This window comes from Lepisma saccharinum, chromosome 3 (assembly GCF_977018435.1).
Source record: "Lepisma saccharinum chromosome 3, izLepSacc3.1, whole genome shotgun sequence".
Taxonomy (NCBI): domain Eukaryota; kingdom Metazoa; phylum Arthropoda; class Insecta; order Zygentoma; family Lepismatidae; genus Lepisma; species Lepisma saccharinum.
This window is the reverse complement of record NC_139231.1, coordinates 69,098,140-69,122,363: the sequence shown is the minus strand read 5'-3', so window position 1 is coordinate 69,122,363 and position 24,224 is coordinate 69,098,140. Positions and strand designations below refer to the sequence as shown.

Below are 24,224 nucleotides of genomic sequence, written 5' to 3'. Positions count from 1 at the left end.
CTAAACTCAAAATAGCTTCGGAAAAGACTCATTATATTATCCTTAAGGGGAAGTTACAAAGAAACCCTCAAATCAAACTCAGAGAAAGAAATTTAAAAAGAGTATGAGAAGCTAAATACCTTGGCATTACTCTTCAAGAGAAGATGTTTTTTAACAGACACATAGCCCTGGCAACAACCCAGGCCGAAACAACTATAAACAGTCTAGCCACATTGAGTTCAGCAAACTACAACCTTCCACTATCACACATAAAAACATATCTCATTACCATACATAATTCTATTATTTCCTATGGCTCGCCCCTGTGGGCCATGGAAACCAGTAAACAGTACATTAAAAACAGATTGAGATCTTCACAACGCAAAGTGATACTTCGCCTAACGGGTGCATTCAGAACAACCTCAACCCTGGCTCTTCTCATGATTGCGGGCCTACAGCCTATTGAAATCGTTATTAAAACTAGAGCATCCAAGTATTACTTTAGAAATGGACAAGAGGACGAAATCTATAAACTAATTGGAATACGCCCTGCCACGGTACCAGAAATTTACAACCACTTGTTTAGCGTCTGGCAACAGGAATGGACACAAGCTACGCAAGGAAGGAGACTTCACAGCTTCCTTCCAAACATAAAAGAACGACTTTCGATGGACCATTTCCATCCCACGAGAGGTCTCATACATTTCCTAACGGGACACGGTCCCTACGGTCAACACCTAAATAAGCACAACCTCAGACAGACTGATAAATGCCTGAAATGTAAAACCGAGACGGACACACCGGAACATAAAGCCTTCTTTTGCCAGATATCAAACAAACAAATCGAAGATTTAAGACAAAAGCTACCAAACTTCAACACGTACCAGTTAATAAGAAATCCCGAGCACTTTACGTCACTAAACGACTTAACAAACCTGGTGTCGAAAGAGGAACATTCCCTCTTCAAATCCGGCATCACTCACCTCCCCATTCAACCCCTACCTCCGGAATGTAATATACCCCCCAGAAGATCACAAAGAATCCACCTTCGACAAACTCAACAACAGGACATCCCTCCTTAGGACTAAGATCACCAAGAGGATAATGAAGCAGAACCTCCCACAGGAACATCAAGAAGGAGACACTAATACAGAAGACAGTGATACGCCAAAACGAAAAAAGGTTACGTCTCCCCGGAGAAAGGCAAAGGATAACACTGCAAGGACTCGACCTAGGAACCAACCGAATTTAACCAAGATTCTTCTTTTTCGTTTCTTTCTTAAATTGTAATCTTACACCCCTTCTTTATTCTCGTTACTAAACACACTGCAAACTTCTCTCACTGATTCTTGACAATTCTCTATATTTCCACTACCGAACGTACTAATGTACCCGATACTTCCCAGGAAATCCCTCCCTACTTCTTCCCTTCCTGATGATGTCCCGGGTACCAACCGTCGTACCGATGTTCATCCCAGTCCGACCAACTCTTGCTGGTCTCCCGCAAGTCTCCTTGCATCAGGTACCACTCGTTCTTTCATATCTCTTCCTACTATTAATACGTACATCTCAAAGCCAATAATACTCTCACTATCTCAAACATAACATACTAGAACATAGACCCTGCTTAACATTCATAGAATCGTGTTAATGTCCATTCCTCATCTCATCCATCAACACTAATGCACACGACACACAATAAAACTTATCCTAAGAAAACATTACCCACCCAATTACACACTTATGTAATTTCGTATCTGTGATCATAAATAATATTAATGTTAAACAATAACACTTATTTACTTCCTACTATTTCTAACCTTTATCTTAATCTTCTTACCTTGTAGAATGATGTGAAACCAACTTTGTTCAGGAAAACCGAACAAATTTGGTTCTTCACACTGGGACATTCTTGCCAATGTCACAGTGAATTATTGTAATTAAAAAAAATAATGGAAATCAAGGATGAATCAAAGAAAAGCGGGGGAATCCGTAAAAAATTCACGGAACTGACGCCCTGGGTTAATTTTCAGGTACCAGGGCATAAGCACATACCTCCGAAAGTAGCTTGACTACTTTTATCCGTATACATAAAAAAAAAAAAATAATCGTTCTATGTAACCATATCTTGTATACTGTTTAGGAAATAAAATTCTTTGTATTCTTAAAAAAAAAAAAAATTCGACCTAATAAACAATACTTTACTAAAGGTGAACTTCAAGTATATCCAATATAAACCGTAGAAAATAAGTTAGCGTTAATGAATATACGAGTAAGACGTGTTACTTCCTTTGAAACTTAATTAACAGATTGCTACTTACACAAATGGGGATGTTACTATCGTAAATGACAGGAGCTTATCACGTGCTCAGCACGTGAGAAAAGGATGTGCAAAGGAGTGTGTTGTTTACTGAAAAATGAGTAAAGCATCGAGACAGCTGGTGTCTCAGATAATCCCTGGTAATAGATGCAAATAGGCAACAACACAAGGGCGTTTTGGAATTAAGAAAATGAAGGTTTACGTCATGCGACTGGGTATTCTGTTTACGTGTCTGATACGGTCTTCCTAACTAGAAGTTTCTCGACATTACCAAAAGCATCAAAGTAATCACTAAACGGTCTAACAGCACATCTTCAGAATGACTGCAACAGTTTTGCAGAACTGTGATTTTTTTTTTTAATAAAATATAAGAAAACATTTGGATCAAGAAAATATGAGTATCAAGTAAGTGGAGGTTTCATAACACTGAATTGGAACTACATACCACAACGATCATCATATTTTACAATGTGTGGGGGGTGGGGGGTGGGTGAATGTGTGTGTGTGAGAGAGAGCGAGAGATTCATATATAAAATATTTTTTAATAAATATGCTTTAAATGTACTGAAACCATCTACCGTCTTGCAATTTCTTCATTTCCGAATTCCGCATGTGTTTTATTCAGCATTGTAAAGCGGATAATTTGTTTACATTTAATTTTAAATACCTTTCTTGTTCGAAAAAAATACCTTCACCAACTTTCAAGATGAAGTTGAGCCTGTGGCCTCTGCCATTTGATTTACAGAGCGTCACATTTTAAATTACTTTAATTTTTTTAATTTTTGGAAAGTTACAGGAAAAAGATGACCCAGGCACCTCGTATGTTAAAAAATGCTGACTATAAAAATAGGATGATGTTTCATGGTATTTCCTCCCACCCAAACGCGAGTTTCTGGAATATTGAGAGAGATGCGGCCTCTTCCCCTCCTCCACGCTTTCGACGCCCGTGAATATAGTGCAGCGCACCATGAAAACAAGCTGCAGTTTTATTATCTCGTTCGTTCATGAAGCTCGTCAAGAAATCGAACATCGCACTCCGTCAGCCCAAGTGACTCTTGCGTGCAGATGTCGCTGGCGTCGGGGTCACTCCGAATGCAGATCCCCTGGTGGTGATGACGTGAAGTAGGAATCCATGCCATACAGACTCTCGATCAATTGTAATCCTGTAATAACATTCCTCTATTCTGGCTATTTGTGGTTTATGGATATTCATGGAAGTAACGCAAGTATCATCATGGCGAAATTAATTTCCAGGTTTTAATATGTATGGCGAAAGTATGGAGAGTGTGTTTCGAAGCTTATTTTGTCATTCACTAAACAATTGCTTGAAAGTACTTTCAAATTATTAGAAATTGAAATATTAATCAAAAGTGACTTGTCGTTGTCATCTCCAAGATAGGACAATGGTGAAGTAATGCCTTTTATCTTACCTTAACCCAATTCCTGTAAGAAAGCTGACGTTATAAACAAAAAACAGAGGTAATAAGACCAGGGTTCGAAATCCTGGGTGGGGGGGGGGTGGAAATGGGGGATTTCCCCCCACCAACAATCTTGACCTTAAAAATCCCTCCACCAAAAATTTACCGGGGGGAGAATTTTTGTTATAACAACAAAATATAAGCAATTAGTTTTGACTTCTTATGTACTTTACTAAGGATAATATCGAAAACACACACAAAATACTGTGGTTGTGAGTGCAAAATGCTTTCTCTCTCTCTCTCTCTCTCTCTCTCTCTCTCTCTCTCTCTCTCTCTCTTTGAAGAGAAAATTATCAAATCTACTTTACACTAATAATAATATGCGCACAAGAAAATTAAAAGAAGAATGCAAGTCAAATATAATTATATATTCTAAAAGTTTTATATTAATAGAGGGCAAAACTAAACAAAAGCTTATACATAATAAAATTATTTCGTAATTTATTGACATCTTTAACTTGTTAGTAAAGGAATTAGTTTGCTACTTTACAAATATCTATGATATATATAAAAGTAATGAATGTGTATTTAATAAAGTTTTTTTAATATTTAGTAATTAATTTACTTTTATATTTAATAACATTATAAACATCCATATCATAATAATTTATATAACAAACTAACTCTCTAGCCTTCTTAAACCCGAAGGTTTATGGCTGCAGCAACACAAGCCTTCCATATAGCTATATATAGTTGTGTGTAGATTAAGCTCGTCCTCCCCCCCCACAAGTCTTCAATTATTTCACACCATGAATAAGACTATTCAATTCTAGCTTATTCGATGTAATGAAGTATACATATTTGCACTAACGTCGAGCCGCGAAACTATTTCCAGTTGGAGCACAGGGAATTTCTGATTTTTTGTCATCAAACTACTACAAAGTGAGAGTCACTACCATGTTTCATTTATAGCGTTGGAGATAACACTATTTTTTATCATTTCTACTTTTCTTCTTTCAGTACATCAGAATGTCCTCCCTCATTTTTCTTACAGCTATAAGATTCACTCGTATTAGGTATATATTCGATCGCTGAAGAAAAGATGACAAGACAGAGATACCTGTTGTGATGCTGCTAAACCATTAAAAGAATCTTATGGAACTTTCAGTCAGAAGCGACACACAACACGTGTAACTTGAAAACCAACATTCAGAAATAAATGCAACCTTTCCTACTAAAGCGACACGTCATGTTACATGTGTACCAACTCGGTCAGTTGGTAACGCATGTGCAGTGTTTTTTTTTTTATATGGCGCCAGAATTAATCGTCCAGAAATGGTAATGATGTGCGGAATGAGATTTAATAATGAAAATAAAGAAAACATGAAAGATGCACGCAAGTTTTATCGACTACATTAAATACCAAATTGTTATTACCAATCAACTTATAGTAAGCTTCTTGAAAATTTACCAATGAAACTGAAGACTACTAATGACTTGCTTAATTTTTACTTGCTTTGATCATAGCAACCACAAACTTTGTAATTTGAAACTAACAAAGCTTGTTCAAGACAGGCCAACAGGGCCGCCGTTAGGGGTGTGCGACGTGTGCCACCGCACAGGGCCTCGCACTTCAAGGGGCCTCGCGCTTTCGAAATATGTACATAATATTTTTGAATCTTTTATTCACATTAATTGCATGTGGTTATTTTATCTATTGCACAGACACAGTGCTTCTTTGTGCTGAAACTGAGCGACAGCAAATTTGAGGCTTTGAGGTAAGAAGAAAATTGTGCCTTCTACAGTCTATCTTAAATTTATGAACGAGCCAGAAACTAATATACTGCAAGTTCTTAAAAAATAGCTTCTGCTATGTTGTCTGGTGAGTTTGTACGTTTTGAAGACTCTTACTGCTTCATATTGTCCACAATCGTTGGCGTCGTTAGAAATTTTTGATGGGGGGGTTGCCCATATATATATATATGAATGGCTTATTGCAGAAAGGGACCTGAGTCACGTTTGCACAATTCTGAGAAAAACATTGAAAAATCGTATAATATTAATAGTGTAAGAAAGAAATGTGCCGTTGTTGGCTCAAATATTCAACATAATGAATAGTTAATTTTGCAACCCTCAATGCACCCACCTGCAGTATGCTGCTAGACACAGTGGAGATGAAAAAATTAACTCCGATACCTCAAAAATGTGACTCAGGTCCCTTTCTGCAATAAGCCATTCATATATATATATATATATATATATATATATATATATATATATATATATATTGGAAAGTAGGAATTCATTTATTATTAAAACTACTGATAAACTATATGTTTATTTCCGATTTATTAATATTATATCCTTGTGGAGATTCCACTACTTGATCCATCACATGCGTGATTGTCCAGCACACCTGTGTATTTTTTTCACACTTTATGCCGTTAATAAACTAAAATGCATAGTTATTCTGTTTTGTTATTAAATTTATACACTTTGAACAAGAAAAACCGTAGAAAGTTTTGGAAAAATTGTAATCATGAAGTTACATTTGTGTAATCTCTGTTATAAAAATCTCACTTTTGGCATTTTGAAAACTGAAACAATTTTTTCATTGAATTGCGTACTAGAATAAGGAAACGTGAAGTTCTCTGACTACATCCTGCATTTACTCTCAATATTTCAAGGCAATTCGTTTTCCCTTTGAATTCTAATTTTTGTCGGGTATTTCGGCTATATTCCTTTACTGAACTTAGTCGAAAGATAGGACGTCAGCGAGGCAATATTACAAGTGTATGGATTTCAATACGTGCACCATATGAACCAGAATGGCGCAAGCAGATTCATGGCTGAAACAAATTGAGAAGTTGGGCCTAACTATCTGTATACGAAGCTGTAGGTTGAAAATGATCCGTCTTTGGACGGTACCAATCGCTAGCACAAAAAGGTAAGCAACCTTTGCATTCAATTTACCTCAACAAAAGACAGTCGATGTCCGGATTTCGCCAGTATATTTTTATAGCTCATTGACATTGTACACATTGTACACAATAAATATGACAACACAGCACATCAAAATGTTAATCACCTCAAAAGCTTACGTTTATGAGATTAGGAGCGTAAGAATAAGTCATAATATAATGAGTTAAGTTATCATTGTCGATGTTACTATTATTCTCATACACTAACATGCAACGTTACGTCCGGTATTATTACTATTCAAACAGAAGTTATTAACATTTTTTGAATCCGAAACGCTGTACGAAAGAAACAAAACACACATGTCTACACTATTTCTACTAATAAATAGCCTTGAATGTGGTTCCTGCCTTGCTGAACACACGTTGCCGATGCGTGGAGAATCGTCGACAATGCGAGTCTCGCTTCATAATTTACATTTAATTTATTACAATAGGTAAAAGTTCGCTGCACACCAGTTGCGGAACACTGATCGCTTTCATCTGGTTCTGGATAATGATAAACAAATTTACTCCTCTTACATAATTTTACGTAGTTTCTTTATGAAGTTACGTATCGATGGGAAATTAACAAAGTATAAATTCATTACATTCAATGTGAAAATGAACAAATTCGTTTTCGAATAAACAACTTTCTTCCAAAACTTCTCTAAACGCTTTACTCTCTCTAATTTTTACTGTTCAGGTATTACTTAAATATCGTTGGTAGCTGCACGTGTCAATAATAACACACTAAGTGGAGTCCCTGCCACGCTTACAAGAAAGCATCATAAATTTTACGTGTTGTATACGAAGGTCACTATTTATATTTTGAGCCTTGGCAACAATGATTGAAGTTAGGCGCGATTTGACGTTTGCAGGGAATCGTCTGGCATTATTGACCATAACGTACTTCAAATGTTTTGTCAATAGCTTCATTTGTGTTGTTTATGTTGCCTTGGAGATTGCGCGACAACAATAAAATGGAATTAACTCGTGAACATTTTCGTGCGATGATTTTTTTACGATTTTCGACGTGGATTATCAAGACAAGAGTGCATCGATCAACTTACTTCCACATTTGGCGATGAAGCCCCATCCTTTGCCACTGTGAAACGCTGGTATAACAAATTTAATCGTGGCCGCCATTCGCTCACCGACGAGATTCGCGAAGGTCGTCCAAAATCAGTTGTTGTTCAAGAAAACATTGATGCTGTTCAAAACCTAATACTGCAAGATCGTCATGTGACATACTGTGAGATTGAGGCAATCATAGGCATTAGTTCCACCAGCATATATAAAATATTACATGATCATTTAGCTGTGAGAAAGGTATGTTCTCGTTGGATCCCACACAATTTGACAAAAACTCAAAAAGACGCTCGCGTCAATTGGTGCAAACAAATGCTCAATAAATACAATCGTGGTGCTTCAAAAGACGTATATAAGATTGTAACAGGTGACGAATCATGGATATATGCATATGAGCTGGAACGTAAACAGCAGTCGACTGTATGGGTGTTTCAAGATGAACCCAATACAACAAAAGTTGTTCGCGCTCGAAGCACATCGAAACAAATGGTCGCCTGTTTTTTCGGGAAAACTGGTCATGTGGCAACTGTGCCTTTAGAGGAACGTAGAACGGTCAACTCTGAATGGTACACAACAATTTGTTTGCCAGAGGTCTTCGGTCAAATACGGAAAACAAACAAAAGCCGTCGGATCATTCTTCATCAAGACAATGCCAGCTGTCACACACATCGTCTAACAACCGACTTTATGAACAGTCAAAAAATCGAATTGATGGTCATCCGCCGTACAGTCCTGATTTGGCACCCAATGACTTCTTCTTGTTCCCGAATGTCAAGAATAAATTGCGTGGACAACGATTTTCGTCGGCGGAAGACGCCGTTGAAGCGTTCAAAAAACATATTATGGAGGTGTCTCAAGAAGATTGGAAAAACTGCTTTGACAAATGTTTCGAACGAATGCAAAAGTGTATTGACCATAAAGGAGAATACTTCGAAAAACAATAAAGCAGTTTTCAGTGCCAAATTCCTGTTTTTTCATTGTTAGGCTCAAAACATAAATAGTGACCCTCGTATGTACAGGATAGATAAGCTTTCATCGCATCTAAAACTGATACGAAAATCTACATGTGAAATGTGTATTAAGCCAGCCGCACACCAGATCTGACACGACGACTCACGACGCGACGCAACGCAACACGACGGGACCAGTGACGCAACCACAGGGGGGCAGGGGGAGGCATTTCCCCCCACCTTGGTCGGAAATGAGATCGAGGGGGGACAAGGGGGTCAAGCATTGACAACAAAGTGTACCTGCAGGGGGCAATTACCGTCCAGAACTTCAAATTTTATGCAAATAAAAATACTTTTCGCAAAATTTTCATTCTTAGTCTTACAAAGTTCAGAAACGTAGCTAGGGGACGGCGGGAAACTGCCGTGGGTGCGAACGATCTAAATGAAAAAAAAATATTAAATTGATTGATTGATTTGTGGTTTTTTTTTCAAAGTGTACTTTATGCACAGAAAGGCTAATTGAGACTGGGCCTATAGCTTGAAAGTGAGTTCCAAACCACTATGTGCCTCCACCGGGTATCGAACCCGGGACCCCTTGATCACAAGGCGACGATGTTACCACTACACCATCGGTGAGGCACAAAAGTTGTAAATGATATAATGCCATGGTGTTCCGTGAAATTATTTGCGCCCTATTAAATTAATATTGATTTCAGTCTGCAAGAAAAATGGATCCAAAAATGTTCTTGCTCCCTTCGCTCGCATGTTGCTCTTGTTCACTCTGATCAGGCGCGTCGCCTGTAATGTTCGCATGAGCACGTGAACACTCATGTATATGTTCTAAATTACGTACATATTAAATGCACACACATATATTTCTTCGAAATAATACTTTTTTGATGTTCGAGTATACGCACACAATTTAGTCTGATACGACGTCTTTCACGTCTGATAACTTTTTTAGATAGTTGGTAACACTGACTCCCATTGTGTTCCACGGTTGCGATGAACACAATGGCTGTGTTGTGTGTTGTGAACTGGCAGCTAAGGGGCTGTTGGTCACTATACACCGAAAATGTTCACAGCCCTGTGCGAACATTGTGGTGCGAACCCTGATCCAAGCGGCAATACTTCTTACATTCGGCACCAGGGCGCAGCATATACGTACAAGGCACGTCCAGGAGGACTCGAAAAGATCGGCGCTACATAGTTGCAATCTTTAGTGAGAAGTCGCTAAACCTGGAGGATTTTAAATTCCAGTGGCCGCTAAAATTTACGGAATAGTGACGAGCGACTTTTCTTTAGAAACTAGTCTGCAGGAGTTATAAACTTTGAAAGATATTAAGTATGATTTGCGCATGTGCGTCTAAGGGCAATTCAGACTGCAACTTCCTTTAGTAATCGACGTTTTTCAAGCCAAGGAAATAACTCTCACCAACTTAAATTGCAAAGGAAAGTGCCGACTACATTTACATCAATTCAACGCACATTTTTCTGGTAACTATACTCAGAATAGTATGGGGTCGTATGGACTAAATAGTTGTTACCAAAAAAAGTTATCAATTGATATTAGTAAATCATTTTTACTATTCTCTACGTTATTAGAATATGCTTATTGTAAAGAACAAAATATAACTTTCAGAAAACTAGAGCTGTATTTTTGCTACACATATATTTTCTTTTTTGAAGTTAGAAAGTTGAAATAATATATGCATTTAGATTATCACAATTGAAATTAAATGCATTTTTAATGTGCATATGAACGCACATACATTCAATAAACCTGGTGTAAGTTGTTCCGCACAGCATTTTTTAAAAATACATTTTGTATTTTTCACCAGCAAATTTGATTCAGCGATTTTTAATTAGCGCATGTTGAAGATTTAGAAACTCCTGCGTTTCAGTTGTTGGCAACACTGCTGCTGTGGAAGGACTGCAAGGGAGCACGTTTGTTTTGTAAAGATCAAGTACCGTTAGTTTTTCGGGGCAACAAAAAAGCACATGCTCTTTGGCAGCAACGGGTAAAAGGCGGTTAGTGTCGATGTCGAGAGCAAGATATCTATTGACAAGCGGTTGGGTGAATTTATGTGCACTGGCTTTCAGACGTGCGTGTGTGTGTGTAGTGTAGTGTTGTGTTGTGTTTTGTACACTATGAATACTGTTAGGGGTTTGAAAGAAAAGTCATTTTCGCGATTGAGCAAAGCAGAACGAACTCAAGTAAAAAGGATGGGCCCTCACCAACCGACCTCTACATTGTACAAGAGGTAAGTACTCCCAAATGCGTTATTAAAAGAACATTAAAAAATTACTGGTACACGAAGTACAATTGGTTATGTGGGTGCAACGTTGTGAACGCACAATTTTGTTTTCCTTGTTTATTGTTTGGAGGTGAGAATTCATGGACAAACACAGGACACATCCTGGGCGTTTGTTACCATTTGCACATGCGACTCGCTTAAAAAGAGACTGCATCTGGATTGGAACGATTCGTTTTGTGCAATGTATAAGATCAAGGATAGTAAATATATTTGATTGATTGATTTGGTGCTTTAAGTCCACTTTATGCACAGTAAGGCTAATCGGGACTGGACCTACAGTTTTAAGTGGGATCCGAACCACTGTGTGCCTCCACCAGGTTTCGAACCGGATCCCCTCGATTACAAGGCGACGACGAGTAAATATGTTAATGACAAACGACGAACAGATGTTACTATACGCTTTAAATCGGTGGTTCCCAAAGTGTGTGCCGCGGCGCCCTGGGGCACCGTGATTAGCTTACAGGGGCGCAACGAAATGTTCCGATATTTTCATTGAATCGTTAGTCAATGCTATGAATGTTTCAAATATCTGCTTATTTAGTACTTTTTTTTACATATAAAATGTTTCTGAATTTGAAATACGTGTTTAATTTTTAACTTAAGACAAGCAATCTTACAAGTAACTGAGCGTTGCAAGTGTTAGAGAGGGCTACATTCTGGGTGCCGCGGTAAAGTCTTTGAAAAAACTAAGGGAGCCGTGAAGCAAACAAGTTTGGGAATCCTTTCTTTAAATGGTCGAAAATCAATCTCTGAACCATGGCTAGGAGGAAAAATACGAAACACTAGGAAAGAAGGAATACAAGCCATGTCACATTGACTGATACTTCAATCACAAGCATCACAACCGAGTTATTGTGGGCGGGGCGAGGGGACATTCTGTACAATACCCAAATATCTTATACTATATACATTTTTTTTTCTGGACTGGACGCGTCCTCCTCTCTGTCCCGCTTACGATGCATGTGCTTTCAATGCTGAATGAATGTCGTTGGTTAACATATGGTCGCTGTAATAGAAAGTAGATTGCGAAGTTTGATAATCTTGCGTTGTACATACCTGAGATTGCATGTTATACGAATTAGTTTGCACTAGCCATCACTAATTGTAAATAGCGTAATTAAAAGGGTGTTAATTGAATAAAAACTATTGTATTACTTCAGATATAGCGTGATTTTGGGGGCAAATTGTTGAAAATAAGTTGAACTGTTATTCTTACTTGTTCAATATTGAAGATGAAGTTACAAGGGAGAGTAGTAAATCTCCAATGAGTATAAAAATTTTATTGTGAACACCCGTATGTGAACAGCACGCGACGCCACTGACTCTGATGCATTGTAAATCACCAGGCAGAGAAATAAGACTTGTCTTAATTGATTTTGTCTTAAGTGCATGAACAATTGTTTGGAGGAAAGGGAGCGTGCACATTTCAGATAATTTTTGCTGTTGGTTTATTGTGAAATGGATGAATTGTTTGGCTAATGTATTTAAATAATATATGCTGTATATAATATGTATTAAAGAAACTTTGAATATGTACACAATTTAGTGTCTACGTCACTCCATGTTGCATATATACTATGTGGAACATATATCGTGTATGAAAGTTATGATAATTTAAAAAATAATTATATTTGGAATGCATTTATCAAGGATTTTCTGACTTTCAAAAATAGTTTATGTGCTTTATGTGCTTGTTTTCAATTATTAATGTGCAATTGAACGTGTTAAACAAAAATTCAAATCGTTTGTTCAAACGCAAATGCTTTAGCACAAACGTCTACCCCATTTTTGCGTAATTTACGAGGATAATAACGTCTTTGATACTACCACTACTAATATACTCCATGAGGCCTTAGAAAGATCGCTTCGCGGGCTTGCAGGAGACGACAATATTGGGGTGTGTCTGCGAGAACAAATCAGGTACGCGAATGAGCGAGCCCGGTTGCCACAGGTAGCTCGCTGCACCCTTCTGGAAGGATGAGTGACCTCTGCCTCTTGATACCTCAGCCTGTTTGTTCGGCTGAGGAGCAGACGACACGAGAGTATCGGCAATAGTGTGCGAGCGACGTCTGCTGTTAGCCCGCGAAACGATCTTTCTAAGGCCTCCTGCAGTATAGTAATAATAATGTTGGTCCTGGGTTCGAATCCCGGCTTGGGCATGGATGTTTGCTAGTATCCATTCATAATTTTCATCATACCTTCATTCATCCCCATCTTCGCAAATTAGCCAAAAGTGGCACAAGAAGCGAAGTAAAATAAAGCAAATCAATAATAATAATAATAATGTTATAATAACATTATTATTAACAATATTTTGTTAACATTATTATTATTATTCAGTTATTATTATTATTATTGGAACGTTTATCCTGGTACTTCCCGCCCCCCAGACAAAAATTCGTGGTTGCGCTTCTGGACGGGACACAAAACGACACGACGACTCACTTTGCTTCTGACGAAACGAAACAAATATTAATTATTGTTATCAGTGCTTTTTTCCTGGAAAGAAAATTTTCGGTACAAGTTGGTTTGTTGTTATTATGTGTTATTGCGGTATATATATGATCAAGTATACATGTACACTCACATTATTTTTTTTTTCTACATTTCCACCGACAGGAGACAAATTTAGTAAATTAATTTTCTTTTATCCCTTTCATCTATTCTTTACAAGAATTAATGTAACTAAGAATGGACTTTTGTATTGTGCATTAAATAAATAAAATGGATGTCCAATGTCGCAGCAGGAACAAAGTTTTGCCAGAATGGAGTTCCGGTGCATTCCGGCTCACCAGGTCCCCACCAGAAAAGGAAAAGTTTAATTCGTGTACTGCAACCACATAGTTATTCGAGCAATAAATATCAAACTGGCCTGAAGATTGTTTTTCTTGTACAATTTACGATGTGTTTTGTACATTACAAGTTCATTTCTAATAAGCCTATTTTTTTCAAGTAATGTAATTGTAATGTAATTCATCTCCTGTGCCACTTCATTCCATAGCTCATCAATGTTGTCCTTATTATTGTGCTCAGTCGATGAATAATCGCACGGCGGAGGCTTTGCTTGCACAAGAACGATTAGTTCTGGATCAAGCTCTATTTTTAATCTTGACCGCAATGTCAAACTTACATATAATATGTGCTGTCAAACAATACAGTAATGAGTCACATGCAGGTGGTGTGCTGAGAAGAAAGGATTCGCACATGTGCAGAGCGTTTTGTCGCATCGTGCTCCTCCGAGACCAAATTCCCGGGACCTTCACTGTTCTGTCACAAACTGTCGCAACGTGACTCGAGTCAAATGTTTCGTCCGGTGTGCGGCGCCTCATAGGAGCCCCATGTTAAACGTTCCCCGACTCGGTTTGCAACAAAAATGACTCGTCGTGTCGGATCCGGTGTGCCGCTGGCCTAACAAAAAATGTACATTTTAACCCGATCTACCACCTCAAAAAAATTCAGATGAATTTATGGCATCTTAAAAGAAAGGAAAAAATATTGTTTTCAGTTTATTTTACATTTGTGTTTCGTAACTTGTCTTTTACTTATGCTAAAAGAAAACATATTATTTTTTAGGCAAGATTTCGCGGTTCAATGCCGACAGAATTTCACATTGTGTAGGATATTAAGCTGAGAAAATTTTCTTGGTAACGTTTTCCTTGTCGACACTAGGGATGGCCAAACGGATCCGGGTCCAAAAGTTTCGGGTCTGGATCCGGATCCGAAAGTTCCGGATCCGAGAGTTTCGTATCTCAATCCCATTATAATATTACCACACCTTAAAGGTATTATGATCTTCGAATACAAAGAAATTTTGCATTAGTTAGTCCTACAAGAATTTTTTCAAGTGTTATTCCTAAAAAAATTTGCTACGCATCGGCTAACACACTCGTGCACAAAAATAATTTTACTTGTTTAACATAAAATGTCAGAGGTGATTTTGTAAATGCTATTGAAACGAATATGTATTCATTCGAATCTATTGAAAATGGAAACACACATAAATGTGAGACATTTCATTCCAGGATGAAACCTTTAACACATTTAACAAAATAGAAATGTTATACAAAAATTATACAATTGTTCTACAGTTACAGTTTTAAGAATTAAATTAAAACATTATAATGTATGGAGTGTTATATAATTAGAAAGTGTAAGACTAACAAGGGAGGTTATCTAAGTGTCCCCCTCCGATTTCCATGAAACTTCGCAGGTGTATAGAGGAGCCCAAAGGAAGAAATACGTGTTTTTTGTTTCGGCTAAAAAACTGTTCTAGGGGCAACCCCCTTCAAATGTCAAGATAAGGACAAATTTATGTGGGCATTTGACCCCTGTGTCCCCCTCCGATTTCCATGAAACTTGGCAGGTGTATAGAGGGGCCCAAAGGAAGAAATACGTGTTTTATTGTTTCGGATAGAAAACTGTTCTAGGGGGCAACCCCCCTCAAATGTCAAGATGAGGACAAATTTAAGTGGGCATTTGACCCCTGTGTCCCCTTCCGATTTCCATGAAACTTGGTAGGTATATGTAGGGGCCCAAAGGAAGAAATACGTGTTTTTTGTTTTTGTGTTTCAGCTAAAAAATAGTTTTAGGGGGCAACCCCCCCTCAAATGTTAAGATGAGGAGAAATTGAAGTGGGGATCTGACCCCGAAAACACGTAAATATGGCATAGGAAGAAACAGGGGGCATAGGGCGCCTCTAAACCTGCCAAATTTCATGGAAATCGAAGGGGGACACAGGGGTCAAATTCCCACTTAAATTTGTCCTCATTTTTACATTTCAGGGGGGGGTTGCCCCCTAAAACTTTTTTTTTAGCCGAAACAAAAAACACGTATTTCTTCATTTGGGCCCCTCTATACACCTGCCAAGTTTCATGGACATCGGAGGGGGGAACAGGGGTCAAATACCTACTTAAATTTGTCCTCATTTTGATATTTGAGGGGAGTTTGCCCCCTAAAACCGTTTTTTACTCGAAACAAAAAAAAACACGTATTTCTTCTTTTGAACCCGTTTATGTATGTATGTTTCTTCCGTTTGGATCCGGATCCGAAAGTTCTAGATCCGGATCCGAAAAATTTTAGGATCCGGATCCTAAGGATCCGGATTTCGGATCCGGCAGGATCCGGATCTGGCCATCGCTAGGCGACACCTCGTCTAGACGGTGCGGCACGCTGTAAGTATGCAACGACGCGGCACAGATTCACAATTGCCACTGAGGCCACTGACAGATATATTTAATCATGATTGTAATTCTTTGGAAGTAATAGATCTAAATGTTACACATTAGATTCGGTCCTTACGAAAGAGAACACTGTACTTCAAAGCCACAGGCCCGGCTAACTTGTTTTCGACCTTCGATGGAGCTCAGAGCAACTTGTTCTCTTCTTGCATCTGGCAATACGCTTCGTTCATTCATTAACCTGCACTCTATCTGCAGTGTTTTGATAAGTTTGTCATTCGTAACATCCTTCCCCTCCTCCCCGCTCTCCCTCCTGCACAAGCGCTGATAAACCTAGCCGCTCCCCTCCTGGCAACATCGCGAGGTATATAGCGTTGTTCCCCTCCGTTTTTAAAGCAGTGCTGTGTGATGACGAGGTGACACAAGCTTCGCTATGTTTCTAGACGAAAGGAAGCGCGCTCATGTGAGGACGGTGCTCGGTTGTCGGCGGAGCACGCTGCTCCTTCTGTTGTACCTGGTTTTTTACACCGTTTACCTCCTGACGGGCGGCATCGTTTTCGCCGCGTTGGAGGCACCCAGTGAACAATTCGTGCGAAGCAACCTTTTGTACCACAGGCATCGATTTCTGGAGCGGCATCCCTGTGTGTCAGGTACAGTAAATTACTTCCTTAAGCGGTAATTATCCTGTAACTCGGCACGTCGACTGTAAAAATTGACCGCCTTGGTTTACGCCAAGGGGAGTGAATAACAGGTGGATCAATTAGGCAGGCTGACTGATAAGAAATTACGCCCCGGTGATACTACATTGCAGTCAATTTTATTAGGAATGAAAAGAGCAATATTTCTATAAAGAATACAAATATACGATACTATTAATGTATGTATTCACGAGAAGATTATGGTTTCTTGTTTTAAGGCTAAGGCATAAGATATCAAAGCAATAATAACGTTTATCATACTTAACAAGCGGGATACGTGAAATAAAGTAAAATGCAATTCGATATAATTTACGCAATTTGTTTGGTTGATTTGTTTATTGCCGTGTATTTAAAACTTTAATCTGATCTATACAAGATTAGAGAATGATGGAAGAAAAGGTACAAGACGTTTGGGCGTCCGTGGTAATGATTCTTATTATTATCATTAATATTATTTTAAGGCATCCTAAGCTCCTGTTTCTTCTAAGTTTGTAAAAAAGTGTCTTCAAATCAAGTCGAAAATGAATACATCAGAACGTATTCTGTTAAACAATATAAGAAGGTCATCAAATATAGATCTAACTCCCTAAGCAACTTTGGTTGCTCCTCAAATAATGATTGTGATTTTTAAAGCATCCAAAGCTCCTGTTTCTTGTAAGTTTGTAAACCGGGTCTCCCCGTAATGTTGGTAATTCTTAGCATTTTTTATTGCGTAAGCAGAGCCGCGGTGGCCTAGTCGGTAGGGTGTCTGACAGCCACGCGGGAGACCCGGGTTCCCAGGGTGGGTGATACAAGGTCGGAAGTTTTTTCGGCCACGTTAAGCGGTCACCCAACCTCAAATCAATGGGTACCTGGGGCCGGAGAGTGCTGCTGATTACATCACCTCCAAAATGGTTTATATCGAGAATGTGTGGAGCCCTACCCCCATCCCCTAACGGTGCTATATGCACGGGGAACTTTACCTATCTTACCTACCTTTATTGTGTAAGAAATAATCAATAGAAAATAAAGAAAAATCTTTTCTGGACTGAAAAATTCACCTTGAAGTATGATAAATATCAGATGTAGTGTAAAATACATCTGATATTGTTATTAATGTGGTGCATTCATCTTTGAATCATACACGACTTATACAAACGTCGATCTTTGCTATCTGGTCCAAAAATTGTATGGCAAAATAAATAGTTGCCTAGTGGATAATTAAGAAAATCACAGAGAATAGACATATTTCTAGCATTAAATAGGATGGTGGTTAGACCTGCGCAAATAATAATGTTACATTTTCACTGCATATTAACGTATTAAAGGAAAAATGTGATGAAATTCGTATTATGCCATATTCGTGTTCGAATGTGCTCTCTCTCTCTCTCTCTCTCTCTTCTCCTCCCTCTCTCTTTTTCTCCATGGCGGAATAGTTAGCATTAGCACAGAACGCTACTGCGTCAGGTTACCCGGGTTCGAATCCCAGCCTGACATGGATGTTCTTTGCGATTGTCATTTCATGAGTCATCCTCACCTCCGCGATTAGCCAAAAGTAACAGAAAAGCCAAGGAGAATAAACCAGATCAATCAGTCAGTCTCCCTCTCTCTGTCTCCCTCTCTCTCTCTCTCTCTCTGTCTTTCTTTCTTTCTCTCTCTCTCTCTCTCTCTCTCTTATACAGTGATATAAATCATTATTCCACGCCACATTAAAGAGTTGCATCCTAAACTCAGCACAATAATTATGTCACGAAAACATAGATAGCGGCAACATTTAGTAATGCTTTTAAAAGTGTAATTTCACAACCATAACTTGCAGAAAGAACATGCATAATTAATATTCAAAGTTACAACAAAATGGAAAAGACACATCCACTTAATATTTCACAATTGAAAACTTTTATTTAGAATCGCAGTGTTTCAAGGCAAGACAGAACACTAGAAAATGCTTTAAAGCACTGATTCTATGTTCACTAGTGTGTTCAGAATGCGAATTACGGGCGGAAGAGGAAATCGCTTCGTGGAAGCAGGGAGTTGTTTGATATTGAAAAAGGTGAGCGCAAAATCATGCCCTGTTTGTGATTCTGTAACTGCCTATTTTTCTGTAACGGAAAAGCGGATAAATGTAATTTACGAGATGAGAGCAACATGACATGATAAAAGTAAAACATTATGTCATTTCGATTCTGACGGCTAGAGCTTTTGAGTGAACCTTGCTTTGACCAAGCTTAAACTTCAGTCAATATGCACCAAAGAAGTTATTCCATTTCTTTTTTCTTACTTTTCCGAAGTTGACTCATTCCATTTTATACTTCTCGCTCTCTCCCCCTCCCTCCCTCCATCCATCCATCCCTGTTATAAGTTTGTTGACAGTTGACAACAACACCTTCACCGGCGAAGTCCGAATCAACTCGCACAACGGGAAAAACACATACACCACGCAGAATTAAGCGAATGAAACCTAATTTCTGTGCAGAAATCAGTTTATTTACAGAGGACACCAATTGGGTTGAAGGGTAAACAACAATTCACGATAAAATGTGGTTCATCCAATCCAGCCATTTGCACTTTTCCTCCTCCCCCCTTCCTCCAAATGGTATCATTCCCCTTCGTATCTATTCAATATTTACCAATGAAGGACATATTAAGCTGTCCTTACACGATCAAATAAACGCGAACAACACATTGAATTCCACACTTACAGGAAGTGACGTCAAGGTAGACGTCATGTTTCTCCTCGAATTCGTGGTTAACGCTTAAGAATTCTTATTAGAAGCCAGTGGAAATAGTCCTTCGAGACAGACTGACCGACCAATCAAAGCACGCGTTATTGAAATTGATTATATCAGAAACGCACAGAGGCACAGAATTTCCATTCTGTCATGAAGAGAAAGCAAAGCGGAACGTGTAAAAGGACGTGGGCTGACTTGCAAGAAAGAAAAGGAGAAGCGATGGTACATTCGTGTCTGTAATGTTTTAATCGCCGTTCTGTAGCAAAGAATAATTTTTGCAGTAGCGACTGAGGTGATGATAAATTTGATTCGACAACCAACCGTAAGATATAATATTTTTGTGTTGTTGATCATTACTTGCATTTTGGGTAAGAGAATTGAGAAACAACTTGGCTACCCATATATCTCTTGAAATGATATATTGTCAAATTATTTTGTGTCATTAATCATTATGATCAGTTTCTCTGGCGTCTCGAATTACATATATAATGCCGAGAAAATACATTACACTTCTTTCGAGTGTTTTATGTAGTCTACATATTCCTTTGAAAGAAAATTATTATCTCAGGACCAACCTATTTTCTTTCTTGCGTACACAATGTCTCCCTTTCGGTAATCGTCAAATTTTACTTTGATCGTATGTCGTGCAATTTCAGAACTATCAACATTTCCAATAAGAGCATTGTTCAAGACCTGTCAAGTGTCGATTTGGTTGGTTGGAATGCTCTGTTTCAGTGACAATTGAATCGTGTACGGACTGTTCAAGACTGCAATTTGAATACATTTGTGCATTCATGGTTGTAAATAGATGTCCCCTTAAGTGTTTCTTGGCCAAATCAGTTGCTGTTATAGAGTATTTCATGTAATTTATCCACCATGAAAAGTGCTTAGCACGGCACGATCATGCTGGTCTTCTGGATGTTCACGAACATTCATTTCTTACCTGGGATTTACCCGTGTAATATGGTTCAGAATCGGAAGAAAAACGGATATTTATATTGAGGAAATTGTAAGGAGGAAGATGGTATTTTGTATTTATTGCATTTTTCATATTTTGCTTCGCTTTTTTCTATTGTACGTAAATAGCGAGGAATGGATGGATGGATGATGAAATTGGTGAAAGAGCACTCATTCAAAGGTCAGGGCTCGAATTAATATCCTGTGGAGATTGTTTGTTAATCGCTCAATACCTTCGGCAACGGAGGCGGCAGGAGGAAGGATTGCGAAAGTTTAAGTAAGAATGAAGGTTGGTGTTAAGGGTGTTGATGAACTCGCGGAAACTTATTAAAGGGGAAAGAAGAGTTTGAGTTTGTTTTTGAGACCGCTTTATGCACAGAAAGGCTAATTCGGGGCTGGGCGCACAGTTTAAAGTGTGATCCGAACCACTATGTGTCTCCGCGGGGAAAGAGGAAATGGAGGAAGCTAGACGTAAGGATGAAACTTGAACCAACATGAACGACTCGGAACATCGCAGAGGTTTGAAAACGTGTGGTATTTTTTTAAAAAAAGAAATGCTGATCTTGCTGCTACCAATGTTTCTCTTCGTGCTTGAATTCAACCTTAAGGTTATGAATATTCAGGTTTTATTCCAGGACCGTGTTTGGGGTGTGGGTGGGTAGGGGACAAGACAAGCTAGCGCTGAACCGAAATTGGCACAGAATTTGAAAATGAGTAAACGATGCGGCGCTCGATTAAAATATTGCTGCCTTGTAAAATTAATATTTAATTAAAATATTTGTATTGCTAACATTTCTATAAGAACCACATCAAGTCCGTACTTACTATTTAAAAGTAAATACAAAACTAAATGGACTGAATTGTCTTACCTCGGCCAGGTGGATCTGTAAGGGAATAAATTAACACGCTTATGGGGAAAATTGCTAGTTCTCTCAAAGTAGTGCAGAGTTGGAAAATGTCACGAACTAATATACCGAAAGTTCACGAACACACTGTGTGTAATGGACGCATCTCTAAGAATTTCACTACTGTTCTTGGAGAAACTTTTTCGAATGTAATTCAGCTGTGCTGAAGAATATCTACAACCAGTAAATAAATTTAAAATGATACATAAAAATTATTTACTCAGCTTATCTCTACTATTTATATACGTACGTTACGCTGAATCAGCTAATATTTACGTCAAATAGATTATTCATTGAAGTGTGACATTAAGAACATTGTCTTGTGGATTGTTTGGAATGTATCACAATTACAGATAACGAAATAATCTAAAGTTCTACATTTTCTAACGTCACGTTTGTTTTCAAGCCGTCAAAAAATGTATGTGCTAATTGCAGTTAGTTATGGAATACCTTTTAACTCTTAAAGGATGATATTAAACTTGACGTCATCACGCAGTGTATTCTATGGGGGGGGGGAATCCGGAAAACAGATTCACCTGTGTTAAGGAAAGCTTATGAGAAGCAATCTTACAGCAATAAAATTTGCATTTCACCACTTTACACGGTTTCTATAGGGATTCGGAAAAGATAAGAAATACACATTTCTCATATGCCATGCCAATCATGCCTTGAACCTCTTCGGCAAATGCTTACATGTCTTGTTTTCAACGCAGGATCTGATCTGTTTGCCGGAAATATGGCGGCGGGACGTGGTTTCCCGGTGGAAGATTTTCGCTGAATATCATCCATCGTTCACTGTTGATCTACGAGAGATACATCCTATTCTCTCTCAACCTAAATATTTTATTTAAAAAACTCATTCATTGGAATATTCTGTATGATCTCATCCCTTTAGAGCTAAACTTTCACACGAGTTTCCAAACACAATCACTTAATGTATATGTACTCTGTTCGGGGATGTGCTATGTAGAAATAAATGTAAGTGAAAAATACAGGCTTTATAATTCTCACGCAAGTAAAAGATCGGAAGCGAGAAATCGGACAAAACCTGGGCTGGATCTGTAACTCAGAGGCCCGAGTATAAATCCTGCCGGAGCCTGCATTTTACCTAAAATTTACTTTAGATCAGAATAGGGCAAATGTGTTAATCCTGGGTTCGAATTCACTTATTATGTTTATATACAATGGCAGTTACATATACATTAGTTAATTTCTTACAAGTTACTGCTCTAAGAGTTTGGTTAAGCATGGAATGATCAACAATAATAAATAATGACGACGACGACAACGATGGTGATAATATCCAAAGTAAATATCGAAAGTGTTGCCAGTTTCTGTGTAACAGTTCCAGCAACTTTCTAAAGCACCTTATTTCACTGTTATCCATTTCCTGAAAGCAACTCGGAGATAAGTCTGAGCAAACGGGTAATTTGTTTGCTTCCAGGTTGAGACCGGAAGAAAATTGAACTACAACTGTTATCTTGTTTGCGGCGAGTACAATACCCGGAGTTTTCCACCGCAATATAAGGAATTTACATTATTTACGCAAAGTACTTCTCACTGATAATTAAGTTCAGTTGGTTGTATAGTTCCAATATTCTGGAATTTGTTTGAAGGTGTGCCCTGTCGACTATTTTGTGCTCGTCAATTTTAGCTTATTTGATTAGGACGTATTTATGTGAAGAGGACCTCGTTAACTTCCACGAAACTACTTTCCCAGCTCTATAAATCTCACCTTGAAGTTGGTTTTGTGTGCACCGATGGATAAATGACTCTAGAACGGCTGAGGTGGTGTACTGGTTCAAGGAACATGAATATGAAGTCTTGCCTAACTATTTCATGGTGGCACCAAAGGAAATAACGGAGTTTTTGCTCTCGGTACTATAAGTTGCCTCCCTCATTGTTTTCTTCCCAAAAGAAGCAAACGACGTTGCTTCCTTTCCCGCCGTCTTGTCATGAAATAGGAAAGGCTTCCCATTCAATTTTCTTCAACAAAAGACGATCGATTTCAGGCTTTCTTCTCCCAAGCTAAATGCATACACACAGATGAAATGTACTGGCATTGATGATGAGTGTGCACGGGTTTTTGGACATAAGGAAATGCATGATCATTCGCTCGATTTACACAAAACTCTGCAAAGAAATTTGTAGAATAAAAGACTCAAAATCATATATATAGAGAGCCATGATGGAGGCCAGTTCTTGTAAACATACAAAATTCAAGCAGGCGGGCGGGAGATTTGAACCTCGTTTACGATGGTACGTTGTGCAGTATTCGGTTGTTCAAACAGAAGCTCGCGTTATTTCACGATATTTCCTTGCACACGACAAACAAAATTGGCTGTCCAAATCCTGACGTCACATGTAACCCACCTGAAAAATAGTAAATTGCGAAATGAACATGTATTATAAAGGTCACTCAATATTCATGCAACGAGTTATTGTTTTATTATTAGAACAGAGAAATCGGAATAAAATGCAGTTCATGAATGAACGTAATTGAATTAGTAGATGTAGTTGGTTAAATTTGCACATATAATAACATAATATTAATCATCTGACTGCGAAATTATTTCAAAGGCATCGAAAATGTAGATTTTTTTTCTTAATTGTGTAGACAGACAAGGAGTTGCTTCTTGTCAGGTCATGTAATTAATATGTTTGCAACTAACTTCATCAGACTTATGTGCTGAGTTTTATATTTACCTCGATTGTTATGTTTTCTTGTTTCGTCTTGCCATT

At 38.2% G+C, this 24,224-nt stretch overlaps 1 protein-coding gene across 2 annotated transcripts in view; it reads left to right on the top strand.

Moving 5' to 3' along the window:
- Positions 1–24,224, top strand: part of LOC145985107 (potassium channel subfamily K member 6-like) — a 241,005-nt gene that overhangs the window by 181,025 nt on the left and 35,756 nt on the right. Inside the window, exon 1 of one of the 2 annotated variants that reach the window (XM_083118715.1) lies at positions 16,601–16,861. The exons of the other annotated variant lie outside the window; for it this stretch is intronic. Coding sequence (XP_082974841.1) covers positions 16,645–16,861 — 217 coding nt within the window. The 5' untranslated portion in view covers positions 16,601–16,644. Of the gene's footprint in view, positions 1–16,600; positions 16,862–24,224 lie in introns of those variants that run through there. 2 annotated transcript variants of the gene reach the window in all.